Below are 25,744 nucleotides of genomic sequence, written 5' to 3'. Positions count from 1 at the left end.
ACTTTTATCTATGCAACACATTTACCCCAAACTTATATTAGTGTAACACATTTACCCCGAACTTTTATTTGTGACACTAAAAATCTTAAATTTGTATCAGTGTGACACATTTACCTCAAAATTTAGAATAAACATGTCACAAACCTACCAGTTTGGGATTTTTTATGTCATAAAAAAGATAATTTGGGGTAAATATGTCCAGTTTGAAGTTTTTTGTGTTATAAAAAAATGTTTGAGATAAATGTGTCATACGAGTACAAGTTTTGAATTTTTGGTATCATAAGAAAAATTTTATGGTAAATATGTCACAGTGGGTATAGTTTAGGATTTTTGGTAGTATTTTTCCAAAAAAAGAGAGGGAAATTTGGTCATAATCAAGGTGCTTGGCGTCGTAAATTTGTAAAACCATTTTATAAATTTTAAAGGAAAGACTTTTAAATTTTCAATTGGTGCATATCGCCTATTTATGCGATCTTCCGATAGTAAAATAAAGAGTTAATACCATGAAAAAATCTCAAACTGGTACATCTATGACAAATTGATCCCAAATTAATTTTTTGTCACAAAAAATCCAAACCGGTACACTTGTGATAAATTTACCTCAAACTGAAACAAGAAAAAATCCCAAACTGGTACATCCGTGATAAATTTACTTCAAACTAATTTTTTAATCGCCAAAATAACTAAAGGTAAATGGTTCTTGGTCCGGTCCGGTTCCTCTCAAGAACAAAGAACCGGACCGGTGATCTCGATTTTTAATTTTTCGAAATCGGGAACCGGACCACCGATACGGTCTTCTTCTCGGGCGGTTCCATTGGACCGAACACATGCCAAAAAAAAATATGCACCATTCATAATATGGAGCACATGAGCTTAGTTACTTTCAAAAAATAAAACAGAGTGTAACTAAAAAGACTTATACATAGGAGAATAAAAAATAGGGAAAATTCCAATTAAGGGCATCAAGTGCCCGATTTTTTCAAATAAGGGCCCGAGAATGGATTTTGTTGCAAATAAGGGCCTAAAGTCCTTTATTTGTTTCAAAGAAGGGCCTGGTTTTTGTCTTTTTCTCTTTTTTTGCAATTTTATCTTTCTTTTTCATTTTTTGCTTCCCCTTTTTCTTTTTCTTTTTCTTTTTCCCCTCCCCTAGCCACTGTCCACCATTGACATCCGCTTCTGTCTCTCTCCCTCTCTCTACTCGTCCACACACTCTCTCTCTCCGGTCGATCTCCAAAGCATTACCGGCATGTGAAGCCGAGCAAGAAATTGCAAGAATGCATTTGCATACTCTGCATTGGATTAGTTTTTCTGCTGGGTACACTTAAAATTCTCTCCATTTTTGTTCTTCGTTTCGCCGATTTCTTGATTTCTCCTTCTCGATCATCAAATGTTCAAGGACTCAGTCATTCTTAGGCTTGAGAGTCTCTCTTCTCTCCCACCGACCCCTCTCCTTCCCTCTGCTCCAGCAACCTCCCCTTCGCCCGCTCGCGCCGCCACCTTCTTCTGCGCCTCCTTCGCCTTGAGCGCCCGCAACTTCGAGTGGTTGTAGTACGCGACGCGAGGCCGTACTCGAACAGGTTCACCGACGTCACCGTGTCATTGATCACCGACCACGAGAAGGCGATCAGCAACTAGTCCTTCACCACGCCCGCCACGTTCATCGTCGGTGCCGAGGTCTTCCCAACGAGTAGAAACACCGCCCGGGTTGAGCGCGAACACGCAGAGCGAGTTGGTCCCAAAGACCAAGAGGTCGGGCCGGAAGCTCAAGGACTTGACGAGCACCGGGTGCTCCATGAAGACCCATGACACGAGCGGGGAAGACGAGCAGACACGGCGCAACGTAGTATAGCGATGTGATGGGGTTCAGCTGGATCCCCTTGGAGGTGAGTAGGATCCGGATCGGGACCAACCTCGTGGCCTCGAAGGCGATGGCGCCGAGCTGGAGGGTCACGCCCCAGGCGTCGAATTGGCCTCGGCGTAGGCGGCTACGCTGAGCGAGATTGACACCATGTTTAGCATGGTCTGGGACTTGAAGGTCTCTCTCTTAAGCAAGACGCCGATGGAGTGGACGGCGACGGGCATGAGGGCCTTGAGCATCTGGATGAAGGAGACGGTCCACCATTGACGTCGGACCTCCGAACGCGACCGAGGTCAAAAACAACGACAGCCACAGTCTCAAGTTTCTATTTCCGCCAAATATTCTTACTCTCGACGATGACATGAACATGGTCGGCCGTCAGCATGCATACTTGCGATCGGTTGGTCGTCGCGTCCTCCATCTTCTTCCCGTACACCGACGGGAAGAACGTCTTCAAGGGCGACGGCCGGCGTGTACGCTTCTCTCTCTCTCTCTCTCTCTCTCCTTCTTTGATGGTTTTCTTTGAATCTCAAACAGGTGAAAACGAAAAGACAGAGACTTGCAAGAGATCAGATCGGAGAGAGAGAGTGTGGATGACTAGGGAGAGCGAGAGAGAGAAGCGGACATCAATGGTGAACTGTGGCTGGGGAAGGGGAGGGGAGGGGAAAAAGAAAAAGAAAAAGGGGAAGGAAAAAATGAAAAGGAAAGTAAAAAAAGAAAGATAAAATTGCAAAAAAAAAGAAAAAGACAAAAACCAGGCCCTTCTTTGAAACAAATAAAGGACTTTGGGCCCTTATTTGCAACAAATTCCATTTTGGGCCATTATTTGAAAAAATCAGGGCACTTGGGGCCCTTAATTGGAATTTTCCCTAAAAAATAAAGAGTGACAATAGCTTCTCAATTTGGTAAAATTTATTGGACACCCTTAACAAGTAAAGATATGGTAACTTTAAAAAAAAAAAATTTGATCGGTCCAGTCCCGACGGTCCTGTCCTAGGACCCTAAAATCGGGAATGGGACCACTGGTCCCGGTTCGGTCCGAGCGGTCCCGGTCCGGGTGGTCTGATTTGGTTACCCCTAAAAATAATCAAACTGGTACACATGTGATAAATTTACTATAAACTATGTTTTTGATTGCCAAAAATCCAGATTGATAATCCGTGATAAATTTACCCCAAACTAATTATTTTGATCATCAAAAATCTCAAACTAGTATGCAAGTAACAAGTTTACCCTTTTTCAGCTTCCGTTAAATTGGATTAATATCACGAAAAATCTCAAATTGATACAATAGAGGGTAAAAACCCTACAAGTGAAATTATAAAGTATTATCCAACTCTGCAAGTTAGAGATAAAATTTAACGAAAACTAAAGGAGAAAAAATGTGTCACGAGTGTACCGGTTTGGAGTAAATTTGTCAAACCCGTATTAGTTTAGAGTTTTGGTGGTCAAAAAAATAGTTTGGAGTAAATTTATCACAGGTATATCAGTTTGAAGTTTTTTGTGGGATTAACCCTAAAATAAAAGTTACACTTTTTCGCTTAATGTATTGAGTAATGTGTAATTATTAACCTTAAAAAGAAAAATCGAACGACAAGAGACCGGCTACTCTCGTGCGGTTCAGCGAAAGCGGCACTAACTCGTTGGAGTATGAAGGCTATTTAGAACGGGATTACTTCTTATCATTTTGATGGTCAATCAATTGAGTATTTAAAGCTTTATTTTGGCTGATCTTATTAATAACAATTGCGATGATGCAATTAAATCATAAAATTCACGGTCGATGGGCTCCCTATATCAAAAACTTGGACATGCCTTCCACTTGAATTTTTTTCATTAAAAAAAAAAAAGAAAAATCCACGTCACTACGAACATAAGTAGGATTTTCACCCAAAAAAAATCAGGAATTTTCGTGACATGCGTAACATTACTCAAATCAGGGCATTCAAATGAAAATGAATCGCCTGATTTGAGCCACATCATGTGTTGAAAAGGAGGGAAAAAAAGTGGGCGGGGAATTTTTTTGGAGTTTGAAAAATTTTAAATCCCAAACGTGGCTCAAATCAGACAATTCATTTTTATTTGGACGGCCTGATTTGAGTAATGTCACGCATATCGCGGAAATCCCAATGTTAGGCGATCCGGATCCAAAAATCCATTAATCACAAACTGCAAAACTCGATTGGATCTCTCTTAGCTCATAAACATATGTGCATACGCAATACAATTTCCGACCAAAAAAAAAAAAAAGGTACAACGCAAGTTAATACAAAGATGAACACACAAACTCACATACTTCACATCCTCGATTGTTATTTCATATGTCCCCACTTTCATTCAGTCCATCAGACGACCTTGAAGGATGTGAGCTTAGTGAGATGCTCCCATGGCTCCTTCCGGACGACAGCCTCGTACTTCTTCACCGAATTTCCGTCCCTCTCGGCAATGACAAGCCGGTAATTGATCTCGGATACGGTTTGAGACTCTGCCTTCAACAGTATCTGAAACTCCAGGCTAGCCTCGGACGACTTATTGTACTTGGCGACCGCGAATTGGGCCATCTCTTTGACATGCGCGCCATTGATTTCCTCGATCGGCCGCCATCCCCCGAGTTGATACTTTTGGCCGGTCGCAGCGGTGGACAGTAGAGGGAAGATGAAGAGGATGAGGATGAGGATGAGGATGAGGAATGGAGGTTTCATTTGTGAGATTGTATGTGCTGATTGATGGCAATTGCTTGTTGGCTTTATTTGCTACTTTTATGTATCGGATTAGATAAAAAGCAAGGCGGGTTTGATGTCGCCTAGTATTAGCAATGAAAGCGACACGATAAGATTCGGCGGCCGGACTGCGTGGAGCGGTGTTGATATTAAAAAAATCCGGAGATGGCCGGAGGACAGGGCGTAGGCAAGCTCCAGAGACGGCGAGGACGTGGTGGCGGGCGGGGCGGCAGCCATGGTGGCCAGGGGTGGAGCTGCCGACTTGGACCCCCGAGAGAGAACGGCATGTAGGGGAACAGACAAGAGATGGTTGAGATTTTGGTTTTTTTCTTCACTATTCTTTTCCGTTTTTGTTTTCCAAAAAATTCCATCATAATCCCAAACTATGATACAAATATAGATACTTTTTTTTTTTTTATGACCAAACCCCGAAATATTTACCAAACTTAAAGAGACGTGATAGTGAAAATCAAGAAATCGAAACGAACATTGACAGGCAAAGTCGGTTCTTCGAACCTTGCTTTAACGATTTAACGATTCGGGCGTGAAGAAGATTCGAAAACACAACGCGAGAGTCGAGACAAGATGAACTTGGTTCTGATTGAATCGATACATGTTTTATTTTTGAAATTGAATATATGATTTGCCATTTTGCCTATCTAAATTGGGATACCAAGTTATTTAAAAAAATAATTTATCGGGTACAAACCAAAATTTACTTTAACACAACATAATAAAAACCCAGCTTAGCTCTTCTGATCTTGTTCATCCGTTGCTTTGGAGATTTCGGCGTCTCTGTCGTCAACATTGCTTGGCTCCATGAACGAGTCTACATCCTTCTCCACTTCCTCCACCTGCAATCCAATTTTATTCGCACCCGATTAAATTCAGCAATTTATATTTCATAAATTTAATCCCCACTAAACCCACCGGTAATGGGTGAAAATGAGAATTGCATAAGAAACGGCAGTAAATGCCAGTCGTTTTAATCATGGTTTTACACTAGGAAGCATGGACATTCTCTGGAGGCCTCCGTGTCGTTTTGGATGCGCGTCGGTGTCCGATACTCGACGGACACGTGGTTAGCGCTCCCGACATGCCGATGACACATGAGTCTAGCACCCCGACACGCCAATTTGATGCGCACGGGGTCAATTTTAAACAAATTAGAGATCAAAATGTAAATCTATCAAAAATATATATGCTTAAGTTATATACCCAGTCACCTAAAATTAATATATTCAGCCGGCCCCAAAAAATCTAATGGAGAATCCCTAATAGAAGAAGAAGAAACTGGCCTATGATAATTTCATATAATTATCATGTATATGCAAAAATATACATTTAATATACAACGTGTCCAAACGTGTCGAAATTTTTTATATTTTAATAAATGACGTATCGGCGTGTTGTGTCGTGTCGTGTCACGTGACATTTGTTTAGATTTTACATGATTGGCACCTTTAAGTAGTACTAATTACACGGTCAACTCAAAAGGTTATCAGCATGTGGATATAACATGTTCAAAGATTCGCCATGTTTATATATATAAAAAAAAAATTAGAGAACTCTTTTATCTTAATATAAAAACAGAGACTTGCAAAATGAAAATAGGACCTTATGCACGTGATTAGGCGCCCTTTACTCACAAAAGCACCGATTCTAGTCAACATTGTTTTTTTTTAAGCACCAAATTGTATAATCACGTTGGCAGATCTAGACGTTCTGCAACAACTCTTAAGCAATGTTGCAAATTGTACTAAACTGGGATTAACTATTGATGAAAGAAGAATGCGGGATTCGGTGAGAGACCTTGTCGATGATGTCTCCGGCGAGATGAGCATCCTTGTCCGCCGTCTCGGCCAGATGCTCCACCAGGGTCACCGCGTCTTTCAGCTTGCCGTCCGGGAGATGCTCGGCGACCTCCTCCGCCACGTGCTCCACCTTCTCCGCCATCTCCTCCACGAATTCCGTCACGTGGTCCGCCTTCTCGACCACCGCTTCAACCTCGTCTGCCAAACTTTCAAAGTTAATTTTTCCACGTTCATCACACGGTCATGCCCAGATTTTTCAACAATTAGGAGCTATGGATTGGAGACTCACTTTTCAGCTTCCACAGTGGACCCCATTTGTTCCTCCAAAATGGCAGAATGAACGATACGAACACCCCCAGAACCCAGAATTTCCTGCCATGCGAAGAGCTAATTCCAGTTTCAGCAAGAGCTAATAACAAGAAGAAAGACTATACAGATTTCAAAACTTACCAAGAACTCGGAGAAGGATCAGATGGAAGATGAGGCACTGGATCGACACTGCTCCGAACAGCCACGTCCCTTAGATTAAACACATCCGTTCTAAATCTGTCAATATCCAGTCGGAAGAACTAATCCTAGAAATTTACACCCGAAGCCGTGGATAATGAAGACAATGCTCACCTTGTTCGAGCGCTTTGTCGGGCACCGAGAGACGTCATGCCCCGGCTATCTGCGAACCGGCAATGGTCCATCTGTCTCGACGTCGCAAAACGGCTTCTCCGACCGGCGTCCTTGCCGGTCAAACCGTGGGACAAAGTTATGAGCCTCGCCGCCGTCGACATACGTGGACTATACCCAGCCTCAAGCGCGCTTGCTTCCAAGCTGATGGGTTGGAAGTTTTGAGAAAGAGAAAGGAGGGGGCTTGGATTTGGAGAGGAAAGGGATTGTGAGGGAGAGAGATGTTGATTATCGGATGGTAACGTGGGACAATGGACGAAGACGAGGAATATGTTATTGACAAGGTTATGATATACAGATCAATAGTTTATGTATAAAGTCAAATATTGGAGTTCGGTCTCTTCTTTTTCTGAAACACGTTTCTTAATGAGAATTTGAATGTCATAAGCGTTTGCGTAGGGAGAACCACCTAACCCAGTTGAGGTTTTACTCAGTCCACGTTGGTTTCCTCCAAGGCTCTTATCTATTATCATGATCAGCTAAGCTATAATACAACCCCCGCCTTCCCTTTTGTCTAATTTAAAGTTGTGAAGAAGGTTCAAGGGTTGACTTGAAGACTTATTTTCCAAATTTGAACAAAATCGAAACAACGTCCATTTCGAGGGCCTTTGCCACCCCGCCGGCAATAGACGAGGCCTTTGTGGCTGGCGAGGGTCGCTGGTGACCCTCCCTAGCAAAGAAAAAAAAGGAAAACAAAAATAAAAAGTTTGAAGAAAAAACAAACAAAATTAAAATATCATTAAAGATCATTCACATTAGCGCCGGCCTTGTCACGTAAGACGGTCGGCGTTTATGTTAATGACTTTTGGTCAAAATTAGCTGGATGTACTCAATTGATAAAATATGAAAATATTTAAATTAGTGAAATTGAAAGATATAGGACTTTTTGGACGATTTTCTTGATCAGTCGGTCGTTGATCATTCTCTTTTTCTTATGCTTAGTTCACTCATTCGATTTCGACTCGACAGCATCCTCGCATCAATGATTCCGGCATGCTTGTGAACCGACGAGACCATTGGAAGGCCCATGTTGATCAATCTTAATCGAGGTCGAGGGCAATGCCGGTCACTTCGGGAGAGACGGTTGGTCCGGTCCATCGGAATAGGTTCATCCTGGGATAGACAATCCACGAACAAAAACCAGATACTACAATCTTAGCTTAGCGAAAGGCAAACTTCTAGCTCCTTTGGACTAGCGGCGTAAGAATGTGTTTGGTGACACTATTGCAAGTCAAATCAACTGCACGTAAAATTCGAAAACCAAATAATTGAGATGTTTGGTGTTTGATAAAATCTAATCTCAATGCTTGTCTGAAAAAACTTTTACTTTCTTGCTCTTTGCTTAATTTAGATTTACGACGAACACCCTTCGATTTTTGCTTAGCCCAAAACACCTAAAACTCGCGTAATATACTACCGCTGTTGACACCTACGACGTCCCCTTACAATTTTTGTCGTAGGTTTCTAAAATTTATATAATTTTCCGGATCTTGATAAGATTTTTTTATATAAAAAAATAAACGAAAAGAGGTTACATTCGTAAAAAAAGTTAAAACCAAAAAGACGACAAAAGCTTTATAAGTTTCTGAGTTAATCTTAGGACATTCAATTAATTAAAAAAAGTTTACGGTCGATGTCTTTTCCCATAGTTTTTTAGCCTCAAAGTACGCGCTCTGTTTGCACTTTGTCTTGCTAGGCACGAGCCCCCGGACATCTCCCCAGCCTACTAGAGTCAAATCAACAATCGGAAAAAAGGAGAAGGAAGAAAAAAAAAACGAAAAAAAATCCAAATAATAGCTCAAAATGCTCTTATTTTTTTCAAATAAAGGCCGGAAGTTGATCTTACTTTAAAAAATGGCATGGAGTGCCCTCTATATTTTAAAGAAGAGCCTGATAAAAAACGAAAACATTTTTGTCATTTGCTTTTTTATTTTTATTTTCTATTTTTTTCCCCTTTTCTTGGTGGCCGGCCACCGGCGACCGGCGAGGGCCTCATTTGGGCATAGCCAATGGATAAGATTGTTTACTAGTGAGTGGTTAGAATCCTTAAATTACGAATGGATAAGATTGTTTGTTACATATGTTAATTTCCCTTCGATTTACTTCCTAATGAAGAGAATCTTGATCCTAAAAATGTAAGGGGAAAATGACACAAATGGTCCCTAAACTTTAATCCAATGTGCAATATGATCCATGAACTTTCAATTTGTTCAATGTGGTCCCCAAATTTTTGGAATATATTCAACATATTCCCTGAACTATAAGAAAATGTCTAATGTCGTTCCCGAATTTGAATAAATGAAAGGACTACATTGAACATCTTCATATAGTTCAGGGACTAACTTGCACATGTTCCAAAAATTCAAGGATACTATTGATCAAATTAAAAATTCAGGGACCACATTGCACACTAGGCTAAATTTCAGGGACTGTATTGATCAAATTAAAAGTTCAAGAATTACATTACACGTTGAGTCAAAGTTCGGGGATCATTTATGTCATTATCCATAATATAAAAGACTTTGAAGAGAACCGAGGGAGAGCTTGGTAGGCCATGCGTGGGTCTTCAACTCCAACAATGGTCACAGACACACACAGACACACACAGACACACACACACACACAGACACACACATGAAATGGGTATGAAAAATAACTTGGTAAAGTGGCTTCATGAGAAATTTGAAATGATAAATTGATGGGTTCTGTTCGGGTCGGATTCAACCTATTCGATCCGAAACTTACTAGCTTTGTTATTGTTTACTACTACTAGGGGTGAGCATGGTTTCGGGGTAAAACCGAGAACCTGGAACCGGAACTTAGAGGATCCGATCTGGTTCCAGGTTTCAAGGTATGTAGGGTAGGTTCCAGGTTCCAAAAATTGAGGAACCTGTTCCGGTGGGTAGGTTTTAGGTTCCACTACCTAGAACCCGGAACCTGGAACCCGTAACATGGACCCTAGATCCTGAAATAAATTTTTATATTTTTCTTGGTATGTGTTTTTGCACGATCCCGCAATGTTCTATGGCATCCGATACTGAGTGTATAATCTAGAGCCAAACAAACTTTTAGGTTTCACGTTCCAAAAAATGATAAACGTGTCCCAATGGATTGGTTTCGGGTTCTAAATGTAATATGTACGAAACCTAAAATCACTCATCTCTATTTTCTCTCAGATGTTATACCGTTCACTCTTATTTTGGTTAACTAAAAATGAAAAAGAAAATAAAATAAAAAAAATTGATAGGTTCTCGGGTACCTTGGAAACGACCCTAGAACCCGTGACAGAGTAGGTTCTAGGTTCCAAGGTATGACGGGTAGATTCTAGGTTCCAAAAAATGAGGAACCTATTTCAACGGGTAGGTTCCAGGTTTTAGATGGAACCCGTAAGGAACTTGGAACCGCTCATCCCTAACTACTACCGACTATATGGCAAGTGGAAAATATTGACCATCATCATACTTTACTTAGGTATTATCATTAGGAAGTATTTTTCATGACTTAGAATCAACTTTGAATTTATTTGTACATAAAATAAATGATTGAGTGTTCATTATATTATTCCATTTTTTTTCGTAGAAGTATTTGATCTTGTGTAAATAATCATATGAAGCACGTCATTTTCACGAATAAAAGGAGATAAACCAAATTTTACCTCAAAAAGACTATTCAGGTTGTCCGGTTCGTGTTTGAGTTGGTCCGACTTAACGTGGCTCATACAACTTGGACTACTTAGGGTCTGCATGGCAACAATTTTGTTCCCAAAAACAGATTATGGTTATAATGATTTTTTCTGATTATGGTTATAATGAGTTTTTAGAGAATCAGAATGTGTTTGATAACCGTATTGTGATTCTGTTCATGAATAGAAACACGTTTGATAACTGTACAAAATTTATGTTCCCAAAAATACTTTCTCTTCCCAATTTTTTTATTTAAATCAATTAATTTTGTAATTACTTTAAAATTTTCTTCGTAAATTGAAGATCAATTTTCAATACACAAAAAATAATAATTTGAAATACACTTATTTTTTTTTTCAGCATGATATAAATAAGATCCAAATTTTAATTTGAAAAATGTAAATATAAAATAGTAACGAAAGAAATGAGAAAAGAAAAGGTTTTTGTGTTTTGCAAAAGTGATTATTTTTGTCAAAACCAACTTTTTTGTGGTTTTGCAAAAATGGTCATTTTTTCTTCAAAACTGATTCTGCTTCTAGAATCATAATCAAAATTATATGTGTTATCAAACATGATTCTCATTTTTTTTGCTTTTGGGAATAGAATCACAAAAACAAAATTGTTACCATGCAGACCCTTATAATGGTACATTCAGGTTATCAAGCACTTATCATATCATGCTTTGATCGAGTTTTTTTCCAACTCAATCGCACGAACAGGGCATGTACAGAATGACCTGTTTAACTGGCTCAACACAACACAAGACCACCGTGGTGTACGAGCCGACTCCTCGCATGATGAACAAAACGGCTTTGACCTCGAGCAAAACATGTTTACATGCAAGGAGGAGATCTTCCCTGTACGAAAGGTATCCAACCTAGAGGAACAAGATGTAACTGCCGAAGCAAATGAAGTTTCAGCATGGCGTAACTCGTCACGTTTTATGCCGCACCTTATTATGATCACCACATTCCTATGCCTTTCCTAGCAGCCGAGGAGCCACATACATTCTTGCTCTCAACAAGGTAAATGGCGTTGGCTACTGGCTTAGCTGAGCTTGTGGCGGTTTCTGCTAGTGATGGCTTTCTTGTCGGAGTAAATCGCCCCTTAAAATTAGATATAAGTGGACAATCCTGCTGACTCTTGGAAAAGGTGTTGAACTTAAAATGAGATCGACCCTTTAGCAAATGCTCTCTTCCCGTGTCTTGGATATATTCCAATACACTTCCCCCGGCTATGGGAAGCATGCTTTCTCTGGCCGGAAGAAACGGCACATGAGCACTGGACTGAAAATGCGTGCGAACTCAGGCGATAGGGGACAGGTATAATGCGATGGAACGGGTGGTCTTCTAAAATCGAACTGCTCTTTTTCGCCGGCGTGGAGATGGTAGACTCACGAACAAACGTGTGTGGGAACTCGGAGGTTCTTTGAGGAGGGTAGTGAAACTGAGCCGTAGATGTGAGCAAATTATTCTTCACCAACATCACAAGAATGAAAGAAAATGGTGAGATTGTTCCAATTGAATTAGATGATGGGTCATGCTAGCATAGCAATATTTGAGTGACCGTAAGAGTAATAATAAGTTACGGGCCACAATTTCTTAAAAAAGCTGCAATAATTTTTTATTTTTTTTGTGACTTGAAACATATCATCAATCTCACGACAGGTTAAGAACAGTTACGTTATCATTTCTCATGAATGATCAAAACTCATGTCAGGTTTTTTTTTTCTTTGTTTTTGTCCATTAGGGGATCAAAAGTCTTAGTATAATAGGCACATTAGGTAGGACATAGAAGGTGACACGCGAGTTCCAACTGCTTCTGGCCACTAATCTCTTCCTCTTTATGTAAATTCTCCTAATGATAAATAGGCGACTTTAGGCCTACCTTAAAAGCTAACATCATTTTTTTAAACGTACAGAAGACAACGACCTTATAATTAATAATTCTTAATCAATCAAATGCCATTTCAATTAGCGACGGCCACCGCCCCAAAACATAAGCTAGTATGACCTCCCACTCTCCAAATTTTAATAGCAACTCTCGCGAATACCGTTGAAAGATATTTTCATTCCGTTTTAAAACATAACAAAAGAAGGCAAGTACGAAGAAATAAAACCCCTGCCGACTTTTAATTCTTAGGCCAGAGATTACAGATGAAAAATTGCGTGGGCAAACGAAAAAGGAAATCACTAGAAAAAGAAAATCTGATTCTCCCGTGTTAATGTATAGGGAATGCATTAAAAAGTACAAAAATGCATCGGCTATAAATGTATATGACTGAGGATTAACGCATAAGTGATGTAACGAAGAGGTCCGAGACTTTACCTCCCAAAAGGGTCGGTCTTGGTCTCGCCTTCAATTTGTAGCGATTCACCTCTCGTGTTTTTTTCCCCTATATTTTCTTCTCGAATGGCATGACTTTAATTGCCGGCCTAAAATGAAAGTTTCCCTTTAGGTAAAGCACAAATTTTGCAAATCGAAAGGTGCAATTGTGCAAATACCATATGAGAAAAATCTTATCCAGTTCTTTTTTAGGGTAATATCGAGCCGAAGCTGTGGGATGTAATAAAAAGGGAGGGCAAACGGCAGGGTGTTAAAAGAAAGGCAAGCAGTGAACAAATGGAAAAAAGCGGAAAGCCGGTTGGAGATCGTGACGACGTCGTAGTGGCATGGTCGTCATTGACTTTAAACCACCTCTCTCTCTCTCTCTCTCTCTCTCTCTCTCTCTCCCCCCGTCGATCTCGAAAAGGAGTAACCTTGTTTTCTTCCACCTTCCAGTTCGCACATCTCTCTCTCTCTCTCTCTCTCTCTCTCTCTCTCTCTGCAATCTTCGACAACCTTCACTTCACTGATTCGCCACCGGCGATGGGCCACCGGAAGCTCCTCCACGCCGAAGCCCCCTCGGGCAACCCGCCCGCGAACCAAACCGCCTCCTGCCTGACCTCCTGCGACCCTGCCTGCCCCTACGGCTGCCCAGAATTCTACTTCTCCCCCCCGCCGCCCTACTGGCCTCCGCCTCCGTCCGTCCTACCCCACGACGGCGGCTCAGGATCCACCCGCTTCCCCCCCGCCGTGATCGTCGTCGTCGCCTTACTGGGCGGCGTCTTCCTCCTCGTCAGCTACTACGTCATCATAGCCAAGACCTGCCTCCTCCGCCGCCGGCGGACCCGATCTCGCGACCCCCCGCCCTTGGACGGTGTGGGAGGAGGGGGAGGGGGCGACGGCGACGGCGAGTTCGGCAACGAGAACCGCGTGGATCACCCAATATGGTACATCCGGACGGTGGGGCTGAGCCCGGCGGCGATAGGCTCGATCGCGGTGTGCGAGTACCGTAAGGGCGAGGGACTGGTCGAAGGGAGCGACTGCACGGTGTGCCTGACCGAGTTCAGTGACGGCGAGACGCTGAGGGTTTTGCCCAAGTGCGGCCACGCGTTCCACGTCCCCTGCATCGACATGTGGCTGAGTTCGCACACCAACTGCCCCCTCTGCCGCGGGGCGATCTTCGGCCCCATCCCTCTCCCCCTCCCGCCTCCCTCCCGCCTCTCTCAGCCTCTCGACGGCGACGGCGATCGCGCGGTGGGGGCTGTCGTCAGCGGAGGCGAAAACAGCCACCGAGCAGGAGCAGAGGAAGGGGTTGAATCTGGAGAATCTAATAGCGATGGCCTGTCGAAGGAGATTGGCGAGGTGAACGGTCAGGACGGCCAATTGGGTGTGGTGGCAGAGGAGGCGGAGGAGGAGGAGGAGGAAGAGGAAGAGGAAGAAGGGGCTGTTCCGGTGAGAAGGTCGGTTTCAGTGGATTCTCCATTTCTGGTAATCGAACTGCACGGAGGTTCGGAACCGCAATCCTCCGATGCGAACACAACCGAGTCAAGTATGATCGGCAATTCCTCGGCGGATCGTCCCAACGCGAGCTCTCACTCTGCAGCAAGGTCGCTCTCATGGAGCGGGAGGTTTTTCATGCCGCGACACAACAATAACAGTCGGACATCATCAAACTCGACTCTTCCCCGGTAATCTCAACCGATTCCCCGATATTTATCTTTCTGGGTTTTCTCAAGTTCAATTGGGGGAGCACAGAGATATCCGCAACAGTGTCAAGAATGGTGGGTACGTCCATGATCAAGCCACGAGAAGCTCGGCTGAGAGAAATGGCCCAGTTTCTCCAATCCAATGCCAGGGGTTTTGCTCTGTAGTGCGTCGAGAACGAAAGAGAAAGTGTGAATGCATTTTACTTATGGCTATACGATGATTAAAGAGATGGAAACGGACAAAGTAAACATGTTAATCCTGTCTGTCTCTTGCCTTCACTCCCCGCGAAGAAGAGAAAGTTTCAAATTTTTGCTTTGCGTTCATGTCTCTTTCTCGGTAATATGGTGAGCTTTTCCCGGTTTTTCCAGAGAATTTTTCAGAGTCCATGGAAGGGAAAACCGATCAGAGAAAGCAATGCTTTAAACCCCCCCTAATCCAGTGCTTTAAATGACCATTATAGGTTAATTTGATTTTAGTGATGTTTGGAAGATTTCTGCTCTGATCGGGAAATGTGTCATTTCTCCGAACTTTTTGCAGTATATCGGATTACAGAGCAACTGAGAATCGAACACTTGCATATGCATGGGAGCTACTGAAGTCTTGCACATCAGCACAAACATTTTGTACCTTAGAATTTCTCTCGAAAGTGGAGAAATTAAATCGCAAGATGTTTAATTACGTCATAGATGTCGCAGAGGCTTAGCTAATAGCAGATTAGACGAAGGAAATAGCCAATTCGAGAAAATTCATAGTAAATCAAACTTAGGGAAGTATCTACAATGTCATTACGGCTCCATTTATTTTGCGGAAAATAAATGATTTAGAAAATATTTTCCTAAAAGCGATCGCTTTTATCTCTTAAAAAATGGATAAATGAAAAATATTTTCATTGTCCACAAAAATATTTAAATATAAATTATTGTCGATAATGAAAACATTTTCATTGACTAATTATTTTGAGCGATACAAGCGATTATTTGTAAGAAAATATTTTCCGGGTCATCATCCATTTGCCGCGAAACAAACGGAACTTACATTTAGCTTGATTTTCTCAACGTGTTTGGTAGTAGAATTTTCTAGCCATATATAGAATTGGGGAGTAGTTTTTGCGTGTGGCGCAACCCAATTGTTGAAACTATACTCTGGGAAAAGCCAAAAAATTGTAGGTGCCCTCATCGTGGTTTTTCTAATTCGAGTGTCGGAGTGAATTGCTGGTGCGCTACTTGAAAGTCGAAGAAGGCACGATGTTCGGACGGTCAACACATTTAAACGTGATAAAATGTGCCCATTTCAATGGTAAATCAATAAAAAAAAATTGTGATTCTTTGACGTCGGATTAAGATCCGGCATTTATTCGAGCATCTATCGACGAATTTATCCCAAATTATCAGAAAATGGTTTCGAGAGTCGTATCACAAATTAACTTAATTGAGAAGGTTTATCGTCAATTGTTTCCTTATGCCTTTTTTTAATTGTGTTCTCTTTTGTCTTGAGTCCTTACTCGACACTTGATAGGTTTTGCTGTAATCTTCGTTTTAGGTTTCCAATCCGTTGTAGCGTTTAGGATTCAATTATTCAATAATAAAGATTCTTCTTGTGCACATAAATTTTGACACGTGGAATTGATTAAATTTCTTCATAAGTTTCCGTTTAGCTAAAATAATTTTTTTGGTTCAATAAATTCCGAGGGCAAGAAATTAAAAATTCATCAAAACGGCTTCGTTATTGCATTGACGGCGCAAATAGTCTGGTGTTTTACATTGGTCTATAATTTGTGCGAATAATTAAACCATGTAATATAGGCAAAATTCTCTTTAAGAACTCAATTTCCTGGCGTTATCTGATTTAGATTCTTTTCCCCTTTTTAATCACGATCAAAATTATGAACTTTTCCGTCATTATTCGATCGGGAAAATTATCCAATTATATTCTCGAAATGCTAATAGTGTATCGGCGACTTGAATTTGAGTGCACGACAGCGTCTCATTCTCGAATTCGTCAAGAATTCCTAAGGACGAGGTTGCCTAAACTTGGATGCGGGCACCCCGTTGTACTTGGCCAAAAGGACAAAAACGTCGTCCGATTGATTAATCACTTAATCAAGACCAGCTGCTCAATTAGACTTTCCGCATATTTTCTAAGATTAAATCAGTAGTTTGATTAATGAAAAGTAGGCAATGACAATGTATTTGTTTCGAAGAAGTTCATTTGTCTGAGTATTGGTTCGAAACAAGATCGTAAAAAGGTTCCACGCCTTTATTTTCTTCCTTCCGTTTTCAAATAATTTAGGGAGGCAAGCATAAACAATCAATCATCTAGAGACTCGGGAAATACTCTAGAAGTCTCATGAACTGTTTCGGTCTATATATTTGGCCCGTTGCTTTTTACCCAGAAAAGTTTACACGCGATTGATGGGATTTGAACGCAGATCTCCATCTATTTAGCGCCACTTTCCTTTCTCTATTTTCTCGACAATGCTTTGGACCGGGAATTTCCATCGTCGATCTGCTTCAATAGTTTAGTATCACAAGGGACCGTGCACGGCCTGCAGAGGGTTAACCCTTTTTTTTTTTTTTGGATCTAAGTCGAGGGTTAACTTAAATTAGGGGCAAATCTGCAGCTTATCCATTTGGAAGACCTGATGTGGCCTACCCGAAGACCTGATATGGCCTACCCCTAATTACCTCTGGACTCTGGCAGACTTCAAGTTGGTCCATGTCCTTATGACATGTGGCCACCTGTCATTAATCCATTTCCTCGCTGTCACCACAAGTTTTATCTTGATCGTATGAATTTCTACTTGAGATAAAATTGAATATGATAAAATATGAAATTCATAAATTTTATTATTCACTAAGTGGTTAAGTCGGATATTTTCATATGTCATTCTAATTTTTTTTACGAATTGCATATCAATGTAAATAATAAATATGCTGTTATATATTGCCGCCGAAAAAAAAATTGTGATTTTTATCATCGTTAACTCCCAAATCCAATAAAGGAAATGAAAAAGGAAAATCCAAAATCTGACTGCTTTAGATAATATGCATAATTTTTGTTCAAACAACTTATTGGTCAAGATGTGAGAAAGGCTTTCAATCGGAGAAAAGAAAAACCTATACATCGCATTCTCCGCAATGTCCGCTAGGCGAGATTGTAATAAGATCGTTCAATACCCCACAATATAACTTTTTTGAATCGTCGGACCTAATTGAAAAGATAATAAAGTAGGGCTAGAATTGAAATGATAAGAATCTCATAGATTCTCACCGAATTAACTCATGGTTAATGGCGAGAATGCACAAACAAAAGTATAGTGGTCTCTTTCTCACAGTTTGCAAAAGGAGACATGTTCCAATAACCGATCCATGATTATTGTATGATCTAAATAGCTCATTGGAGCATCTTAAAGTCACATAATCAATTATGGAAAAAAAAAAAAATATAAACGGGTTACAACGTAAATCAGTTAGATAATGACATATCTAGTCAAAGAAAGAAAGCATGATCATTCGTCTAGCATAGTATTTCGACTCTCTCGCCGCTTTCATGATCTTTGACCTAAAGATCGCCATTTCACAGTAGTTCCCCAATCTTAGAAATGAGTAGGTGATGATGCACAATTTCATTTATGGTTCATCCTGTATAGATAGAAGGATAATATGGACTTGATCATTGGGGTCCGCGATGCGCTTGGAGCGTGTGTAACTCTTATGTCATGGTGAGCCTCTTTTCTTCAGGTCTATTTACTTATTAAAAGCTCGTGTAGAATTTGGTCATGCAATTGTAAATAGACATATTTTCATTGTAGGCCTAAATTCGCAGCCCTCGCCCGGGGGTTGGCGACCAGCCCTCGGTCAATGGTAGGCAGAGGTCACCAACCCTCGCCACTGGCCATTTCAATAGAAAAAATGAAAAAAAAAACAAAGAAAACGCAAGAAAATAAAATAACAAGAAATGAAATAAGAAAATCGATATAGTATTAAAACACTATTTAGAATTATCCATGTCAATGTCGCCATGCTAGGTAGGATGGCCGGCATCAACATCAATAATTTTTTACTAAAATTGATCGGATAGATTCAATTGGCAAAACGCATAAATGTTGAGAATACAATCGGCATAATTTAAAAGGTCTATAATTAAATTGGTAAAAGTACAATAAGTTTAAAATTTTTGAGCAATTTTTTATGATAGAGGAATGACCTATTTAAGATACAAGCACCAATCATCAACGGACACGTGCGCACACGCAAGCAATTAAGACATCAAAAAGTACCCACAGCACATCAGATTTTGAAGAGGAGAAGATCATTGTAACCGGTCAATTTAGAGTAGCTATTATCTGAGTCTGAATTTGTTACAAATTAGATTAGCTTTCCCAAATTCAGACTTATCCTAGATTATAAGTTTCAAGTCAATACTTCGTAAGTTTTTTACCTTCTCTACACAGTCCAGTCATCTCCTTCAGTAATCGAGCATGCATGGCATCCGAGATCGTAAGCCATCCGTTCCAATTCAAAAAAAAAAAATCTCGTACAGTTTCCGTATTTATTTCCATTTCCCGTTTCCACATTGTTTTAGTGATTCGAATGTTACATAGTCCTGGAGACTTGAAGGCATACTAAGATCCATTTATTGCTTATTTTGAAGTGAAATTCGACATTTCAATTGCCGATTGGTCATCCTCGATCGGATTTCAATCGCTCATCGAAATCATTGCACATCAAACTCTGATATCCGACCCTTGTCCGTCCGAGACTTTTTGGGCTGAATCCTCCACGGAGGTCGGCGCAACTCAATTCCCCGCTCGCCTTTGTGGTCGACTAATCAATGGGCGTATTACCACCAAACCACCCGGCAGAAAGAGACAGAAAAAATGATGAAAGGATCGAAGCAGCAAGAAATCAAAGCCTCGTGCGAAAATTTTGCCAGAAGTTGACCGTTGATGGGGGGCGAAGTCTTTCGCTACGAATCGACAGCTCTCACGTTCAAGAAAACTATTGGTGGCCTCGCCTAGCATCTACGGTTCGTCGATCCCAATAGGAATATGCATCAGATATCACCAAAGTCTCTCTCTCTCTCTCTCTCTCTCTCTCTCTCTCTCTCTCGTTGGTCGTTCATTGACATTGTCATTATTCTACGATAAGTTCAACGTGGATGGAGCCCTGGTGATCTTCGAGATGATAACGATTCCGATTAGTTTTTCAGCCTAATTCCCTAAAAAAAAAAATTAACTTTAAGTAAAGTCTCAAACTTACCCGATTTTTTTTTTCTCTAAAAGAAAAAACCTAAATGTTATGTCTAGTCTCAAATCTGTCCCGAACTTTTTTTTGTCTAAAAAAAAAACCCAAATTTTACTCTACTTTCAAACTGCCCAATCAATCCTCTATCCAAAAATCGACGTTAGCCGTCTTTAATTTTGATTTCCTAGGACGGGGAGAGCTTTTTCTTGGGGTGGATTTGTTATCCACGCGGAAATACCACGTCGATCCGTACCTATCTTTTCATTACTTTGCTAATGTGGTTTTTTTTTTTTTCGATATTGAAATGCCACATCAATTTGGGACTCGATCATGAGATAGACTTGAGAATACATTGAAAATTTATGACTTCTTTTAGACAAAACAAAATCCGGGACACATTTAACATTGTACCTAAAGTTTCGCGAATTTTTTCTAAGATAAAAGAAAAAATTCGAGGTTGATTTGAGACTAAACCTGAAGGTGGGGGCGGTTGTTTCGGAAATAAGGCCCAAGTTTTCCTCCACGGTGACGACGAGTGTATATAAGTCAGCATTCAGCAAATCGCTCTTACTTTTCCTGGCTTGGCTTGGTCTGAGAAAAAAACAAGAACCCAGCAGATTGTCTTGATCTAATCCGAGTTTGTTTGGTATAGCGTCACTAAAGATCGCTGTTGCACATGATATTGTTATCGAAATCTGCAGAACATCAGTTCAATGATAATAATTAGTTGACCGTTGCATAGGCTTCGCTCCGCAACCAAGATAAGGTTTGGTGGGTACGAAAGTCGCGGCACTTGTTTGTTCGGGGCTCTATTAGCTCTTCGCTCGTTCTATCTGTTCGAGCGGGCTTCCACCAGTTAGTCTGCTTACAGTCTTGACACCCCTATCCTCTCGCGATCTTCACTTTGCTTATGAAATGAAACTGCGTGATTAGCCCGACTTGGCGAAGGGATTAATCATGGCTTCCCTAGTAATCTATTGGAAGATCTCATACCCTCTTGGCAAAGCTAATTTGAGATAACGAGGCTTGATTGTCCGGCCTGAAGATCCCCACCATCTACTTGGTCTAGTCGATTTCTAGGAAGAGCAGCCGACAGATTGGGTTATTATAATCGAGAATACTTTTAAGGCCCTTTCTTTATTCAACACCTAATCTATATAGATAGTTCAAATGGCGGGTTAGACTATTTATTACCTCTTTTTCATGTCTTAGATGCACAGATCCAACAGTAGAAGTATGACGTACATTATCATTCTAACTTTGGTACACGAAGAAAATTATCAAAAAAATTATAAGCTTATTGTTTGGGTGTTAATTAAATCCTAAATTTTTTATTTTAACCAATTTAGTCTTAGGCTTTTTGACGATTTGCCAATACAATCCTTCCGGCCAATTTTATTCGGTAATTTGTTGACGTAGATGAGGATCATTCTACGTGGCATGGATACCATTGACTTAGATAGTTTTTGCATTTTTTAAAAAATAATTAAATTTGTTGTGATTGTTTGATCTTTTTCTTTTCTTTTCTTTTCTTTTTCTCCACTACGGCCTTGTGAAATTGCCCCGGCAACTGGACAAGAGCCGGTGAAATACAAAAAAAGAAGGAAAAGAAAGAATCAAATTTTTTAGAAAGATGTATAAAGTTCAGAGAATTTTTAAAACAATTGTAAAAATTGCCATGTAGTACGGCCGACGTCTACGTTAGTTATTTACAGCCAAAATTATTTGGGAACATTATATTGGCAATCCGCCTTCCCTTTCTCTTAGGCTGTTTTGGTTCTCTATTTCTTTTTCTTACTTCCCTCCCGTTTGGAAGCTTTTTTCTTCCGATTAATCTAGATCTAAAACTTCTCTCTCTCATTTCGGGGAGATTTCTATCCCAATCTAGTCTAGATTTGAGATTTTTTAGATGTACATTTTTTGAATTTCAATTTGCACGGGTTTTGTTGGTGAATAAGTCCAATTTCAAAAGAGATTAGAGGAGTTTCATCAGGATTTCACTCTCTTAGGTGTCAGAAATATGTGCTCGTTCGACCTTTATACTTTGCTTGGCGATGATGTTGAGGACGCCAAATTTAAGCACGTATTGCTGAAAGACAAAGCCATAGCAACAGATGAAAATCTCAGTATATTCTTTTTAATGAAGGCGGATATATAAAGGTTCGATTTAGGTGTGCCTACTCCTCTCTTCTGATTCTAACAGCCTAACTAAGCCGAATTCCACTAGTTATACTTAAACTAAGACTATGACTAAAATAAATGCCGCTGCTCTAAATACAACTACTATTTTTTTTTTTATAGAACAACTACTCGTGTGTTTACAAATGGGTTTATCCCTCTTGCTAACTGTTAAGAACAATTATTCAGATGGGCAATGCAAGCTTATAAAAGATAAGGATTCGGAAATCTCTCAATAATGCTCAAATTCTCTTGTTTTTGTTCTTGTCCCACTATTTCAATTCTGGCCAATTTTTCTTCAATTTATGGAGTGCCAAGTTGGAACTTTGCACCTCGAATCGTGTATTCATTATATCCATCTAATTCTTCATACCAAAAAAAAAAAAAAACCCCCTCACCAAAATAACTTAGACAACATGTGCAAAACCTTGCTCTAATGAGAGCGCCTGATAAGATCTTTCATAAATGACAGGTTCGGATCAAGCCATCTCACATACGGATTAGTCCACGATTCCTAACATAAACAATCTTGGAACATCATGCTTTATACTCGGGCCTTCGAATTTAGGAACGCCAACAGTTGCTTTGTAAAATCGAGTATTTGGTTCTACACGGTTCCTTCCATAGCTATCCAAACTTAACGAAATCTGGCTCATATGCTCGTGGAATCAAAATCTAGCTTCCGCATCAACTCGATGTAAGCCTCCCCGCACACTTGACTAAATACATCAAAATTAGTCAGATTAAGTTTTTTTTTTCCCTTGTGATTAAAAGTCTTTTGCAAATATTTTCTAATCTGGGCGGCTAGTTGGCCGCCGTAACTCTCTCTCGCCTTCGTCGTGTGAAATGAACCTAAAAAAACTAACGAAGGTGCGGAACATGTGGGATTCTGTGTAGTTTACATGATGTTGATGTCTTATCTTAATTCTTACTGTGTGGGTCCGGATTCTTGCTCAGGTCAACGGTTTGGATGGTCCGGGGTGGGGCCAGCGCCGGAAACTTCCCTTTGTCTTGACTGCCAAACTCACCGTTTTTGTCCGTGGTGCCCCGTGCCTCCCTTGCAATCGCAATTCCCCTACGCAGTCAAATTCCAGGCACACGGTTCTCTGCTTGGTTTTTCTTTTTTCACTGTGTTATCTCCTTTTGTTTTTGCCTTTCCGTTTGAGTTAATATCACCAATAATATCAAACTATATACCTACAACAAATTTACCTCAAACTAAATTTTTTATCACAAAAAACTCCAAATTGGTATGCTTATAATAAATTTATCCAAAAGTAATTTTTTAACCACAAAAAATTATACAAATTTACCCCGCATTAGTTTTCGTTAAATCATGTCAATACCATGAAAAACTCAAAGCTGATACAAACTTGGGAGATTCCGTGTACATTTACCCCGCATTAGTTTCTCCATGAAAAACTCCAAGGCGATACAAGCTTGAGAGATTCTGTGTAAATTTACCCCGCATTTCAACGCTCATCCGGCACGCGCTGTTACAACACAACGCGAGCAACATAAGTCCGATACCTCTACCTTGGGAGATTGTCAAAAAGGAGCCCAAGTCACAATCCGTTAACATATCCAATTGACCTACTTTCACTCAAAAGTTTAAGCCAATGAGTTATGAGCAAACTTAAATATATTAAGTGCTCTACACAACATTAATTCTCCAATATGAGATTTCTCCAACACGACTCACACGTGCATCCTAACAAAATGAAGAGTAAAAATCCGAACCAAGACACCCGTCAATTGTCACGTGTCATTTAACTTCGTCATTTGACGACGCCTAATGGAGGGAAAATTTATTACTAGTTTACCAGTTTGAGATTTTTTGTGATTAAAAAATTAATCTAGGGTGAATTTTTATTGATTTAAATTTTTTTTCGTGGTATTAACCTTTTTATATTTTTGGCTTACATAAAAAAGCTGTTCCGTAGCAAATTAACCATTGTAGAACACGCTTCCCTCTTTTTCTCCATTTGCTTTTGGGAGTTGTCCGGTTGCTCAGCTTTAGTTGAGGCGCTCACATGGCCAAGGTACGTGCGCTTTTGATATCATGTTAAATCACGAGTTTTCTCACCGAAGCTTGAACCTGAATGAAACGGGGTTACCAATGTATTTTAGAGCGCATTACTCAACGGTGATCGTGTTAACCCTTCAATTAGATTTTAGGAAAAAAGGAAGAAGTTATGAGTTTTTTCTTATGATAAAAATTTCATGTTACGCACATAAATTCCTAGCTTATCTACTCTTACGAATCAAGTAGATTTCTCACTCATGCGACAAATTAAGAACTTTTATAAGTATTTTGCGGCTATATTGTTAGAAACCCTTGAACTAAACACCTAATTAGAAATCAGTGCCCGACACCGATATAGAAATGTGAGAAACGTTACGGCTATATAAGAATTTTGTTTTTTCGTCGTCGTTCGTCCTCCTCTCTCTCTCTCTTTGTGGCATTGCGACAAGGATTGAACTTCGAAAATTCAATTCGACAAAACGTCAAAAACAAAGAGAAACCTAATACGTGTATGTGTACACTCATTGCAGCCAAATTGTGATTTGGTTGAGCATGTTAGCCTTGAACACAATAGTACATATAAATGGCCGGCCAACGCCGGAACAGTTTCGGATCCTGTGCTAAGTTAGTGTTAACATCTCGATTATAATTTCTTGGTGATGACTAGTCCGACCTTCTAGAAGACGTGAGGAATTAGTTTAATCCAAACCCAGCGCTTACACATATTAATAGCCCTGCTGACTGTTTCACCTTAAACTAACATTCGACACGTCATCTTTTCGGCATGAAATCGGCCTCCCACAAATTAGCGGCCGAAGCCAGACTCTATTTTGCATAACTAGAAGTTTTGCCCGTTCTTACATGTGGGCCCTCGCCTACACAAAAAGTCAAAAGCTCCTATTAGTCCTGATAAAACCAAATTAAAGCCTTTGTCGTGGGGACCCACCCACCATTTTTTGCTTCGTTTTCTCGATTTTCTGTTTACTAAAACCTCCCCGCTATAACAGGTCCCACCCATATTATGACGTAGTTCATACTCCCCGTTAACATAAAAAAAAATAAAAATGAAAAAGCCGCATCGGTAGGATCTTAAGAGGACTGTGTCCTATGGACGTCAAGGACTTTTATAATTTGAGTCATATTCATTGATAGTTTGAGTTTTGATCAATGGATGGCTAATTCTATATATAGTTTTTTTCATTTGCAATTGAGTGATATCATGGGAGGTGCGAGATGTTACTTTTAGTAAAATCATCTCTTGAATGTAGATCTAATTTAAGAGCGAACCGAGATAAAATTATTTCTCGATTTTTATTTTTCACTTTTACGTTTTATTTTGTTGTAATTGTGTGGCGAATCCTAACACCCTCTCGCCCACGTGCCGTCGCACACGTGCCACTCGTCTTCCTCGCTTCCTTTGTGCTGATTCTGTATATATATAAAAAAAAAAGGGATGGGCATAAAAAATATTTTCATTATTACTAATTATATATATATATATATATATGA

The 25,744-nt window shown here is 40.2% G+C and overlaps 2 protein-coding genes and 1 pseudogene across 5 annotated transcripts; 1 reads left to right on the top strand and 2 right to left on the bottom strand.

Moving 5' to 3' along the window:
- Window positions 1–1,409: 1,409 nt before the first annotated feature.
- Window positions 1,410–4,560, bottom strand: LOC115749821 (annotated as a pseudogene).
- Window positions 4,561–5,173: 613 nt separating this feature from the next.
- LOC115749850 lies at window positions 5,174–7,391 on the bottom strand. 4 transcript variants are annotated; one of them, XM_030686842.2, is made up of 5 exons: window positions 7,014–7,391; window positions 6,843–6,938; window positions 6,682–6,779; window positions 6,391–6,590; window positions 5,174–5,432 (listed from the first exon to the last, which is right to left on the bottom strand). In XM_030686842.2, exons 1-5 carry the CDS (start codon window positions 7,172–7,174, stop codon window positions 5,325–5,327), a joined length of 663 nt encoding a protein of 220 aa, XP_030542702.1. In that variant the 5' UTR covers window positions 7,175–7,391; the 3' UTR covers window positions 5,174–5,324. The 4 variants fall into 4 exon arrangements, with proteins under 4 accessions (XP_030542702.1, XP_030542704.1, XP_030542705.1 ...); XM_030686844.2 differs by having other exon boundaries at window positions 6,682–6,764; window positions 7,014–7,388; XM_030686845.2 differs by having other exon boundaries at window positions 6,843–6,911; window positions 7,014–7,386.
- A 6,084-nt stretch (window positions 7,392–13,475) lies between these two features.
- LOC115749838 (RING-H2 finger protein ATL52-like) lies at window positions 13,476–15,307 on the top strand. Its single transcript, XM_030686823.2, has one exon. The coding sequence runs from the start codon at window positions 13,622–13,624 to the stop codon at window positions 14,768–14,770; it is 1,149 nt and encodes a 382-aa protein (XP_030542683.1). The 5' UTR covers window positions 13,476–13,621; the 3' UTR covers window positions 14,771–15,307.
- Window positions 15,308–25,744: the final 10,437 nt, after the last annotated feature.

This window comes from Rhodamnia argentea, chromosome 2, assembly GCF_020921035.1.
Source record: "Rhodamnia argentea isolate NSW1041297 chromosome 2, ASM2092103v1, whole genome shotgun sequence".
Lineage (NCBI taxonomy): Eukaryota > Viridiplantae > Streptophyta > Magnoliopsida > Myrtales > Myrtaceae > Rhodamnia > Rhodamnia argentea.
Note: the sequence above shows the minus strand (reverse complement) of the source record. Positions and strands in the feature narration are given on the sequence as shown.

Excerpts from the sequence above, each read along its gene's own strand:
- LOC115749850 (XM_030686842.2), bottom strand. The coding sequence starts at position 7,174 with ATGTCGACGGCGGCGAGGCTCATAACTTTGTCCCACGGTTTGACCGGC. Across the intron at positions 6,780-6,842 it reads GATCCTTCTCCGAGTTCTTG|CTCTTCGCATGGCAGGAAAT; the intron begins GTAAGTTTTGAA and ends AACTGGAATTAG. Across the intron at positions 5,433-6,390 it reads CCGGAGACATCATCGACAAG|GTGGAGGAAGTGGAGAAGGA; the intron begins GTCTCTCACCGA and ends ATTGGATTGCAG.
- LOC115749838 (XM_030686823.2), top strand. The coding sequence starts at position 13,622 with ATGGGCCACCGGAAGCTCCTCCACGCCGAAGCCCCCTCGGGCAACCCG.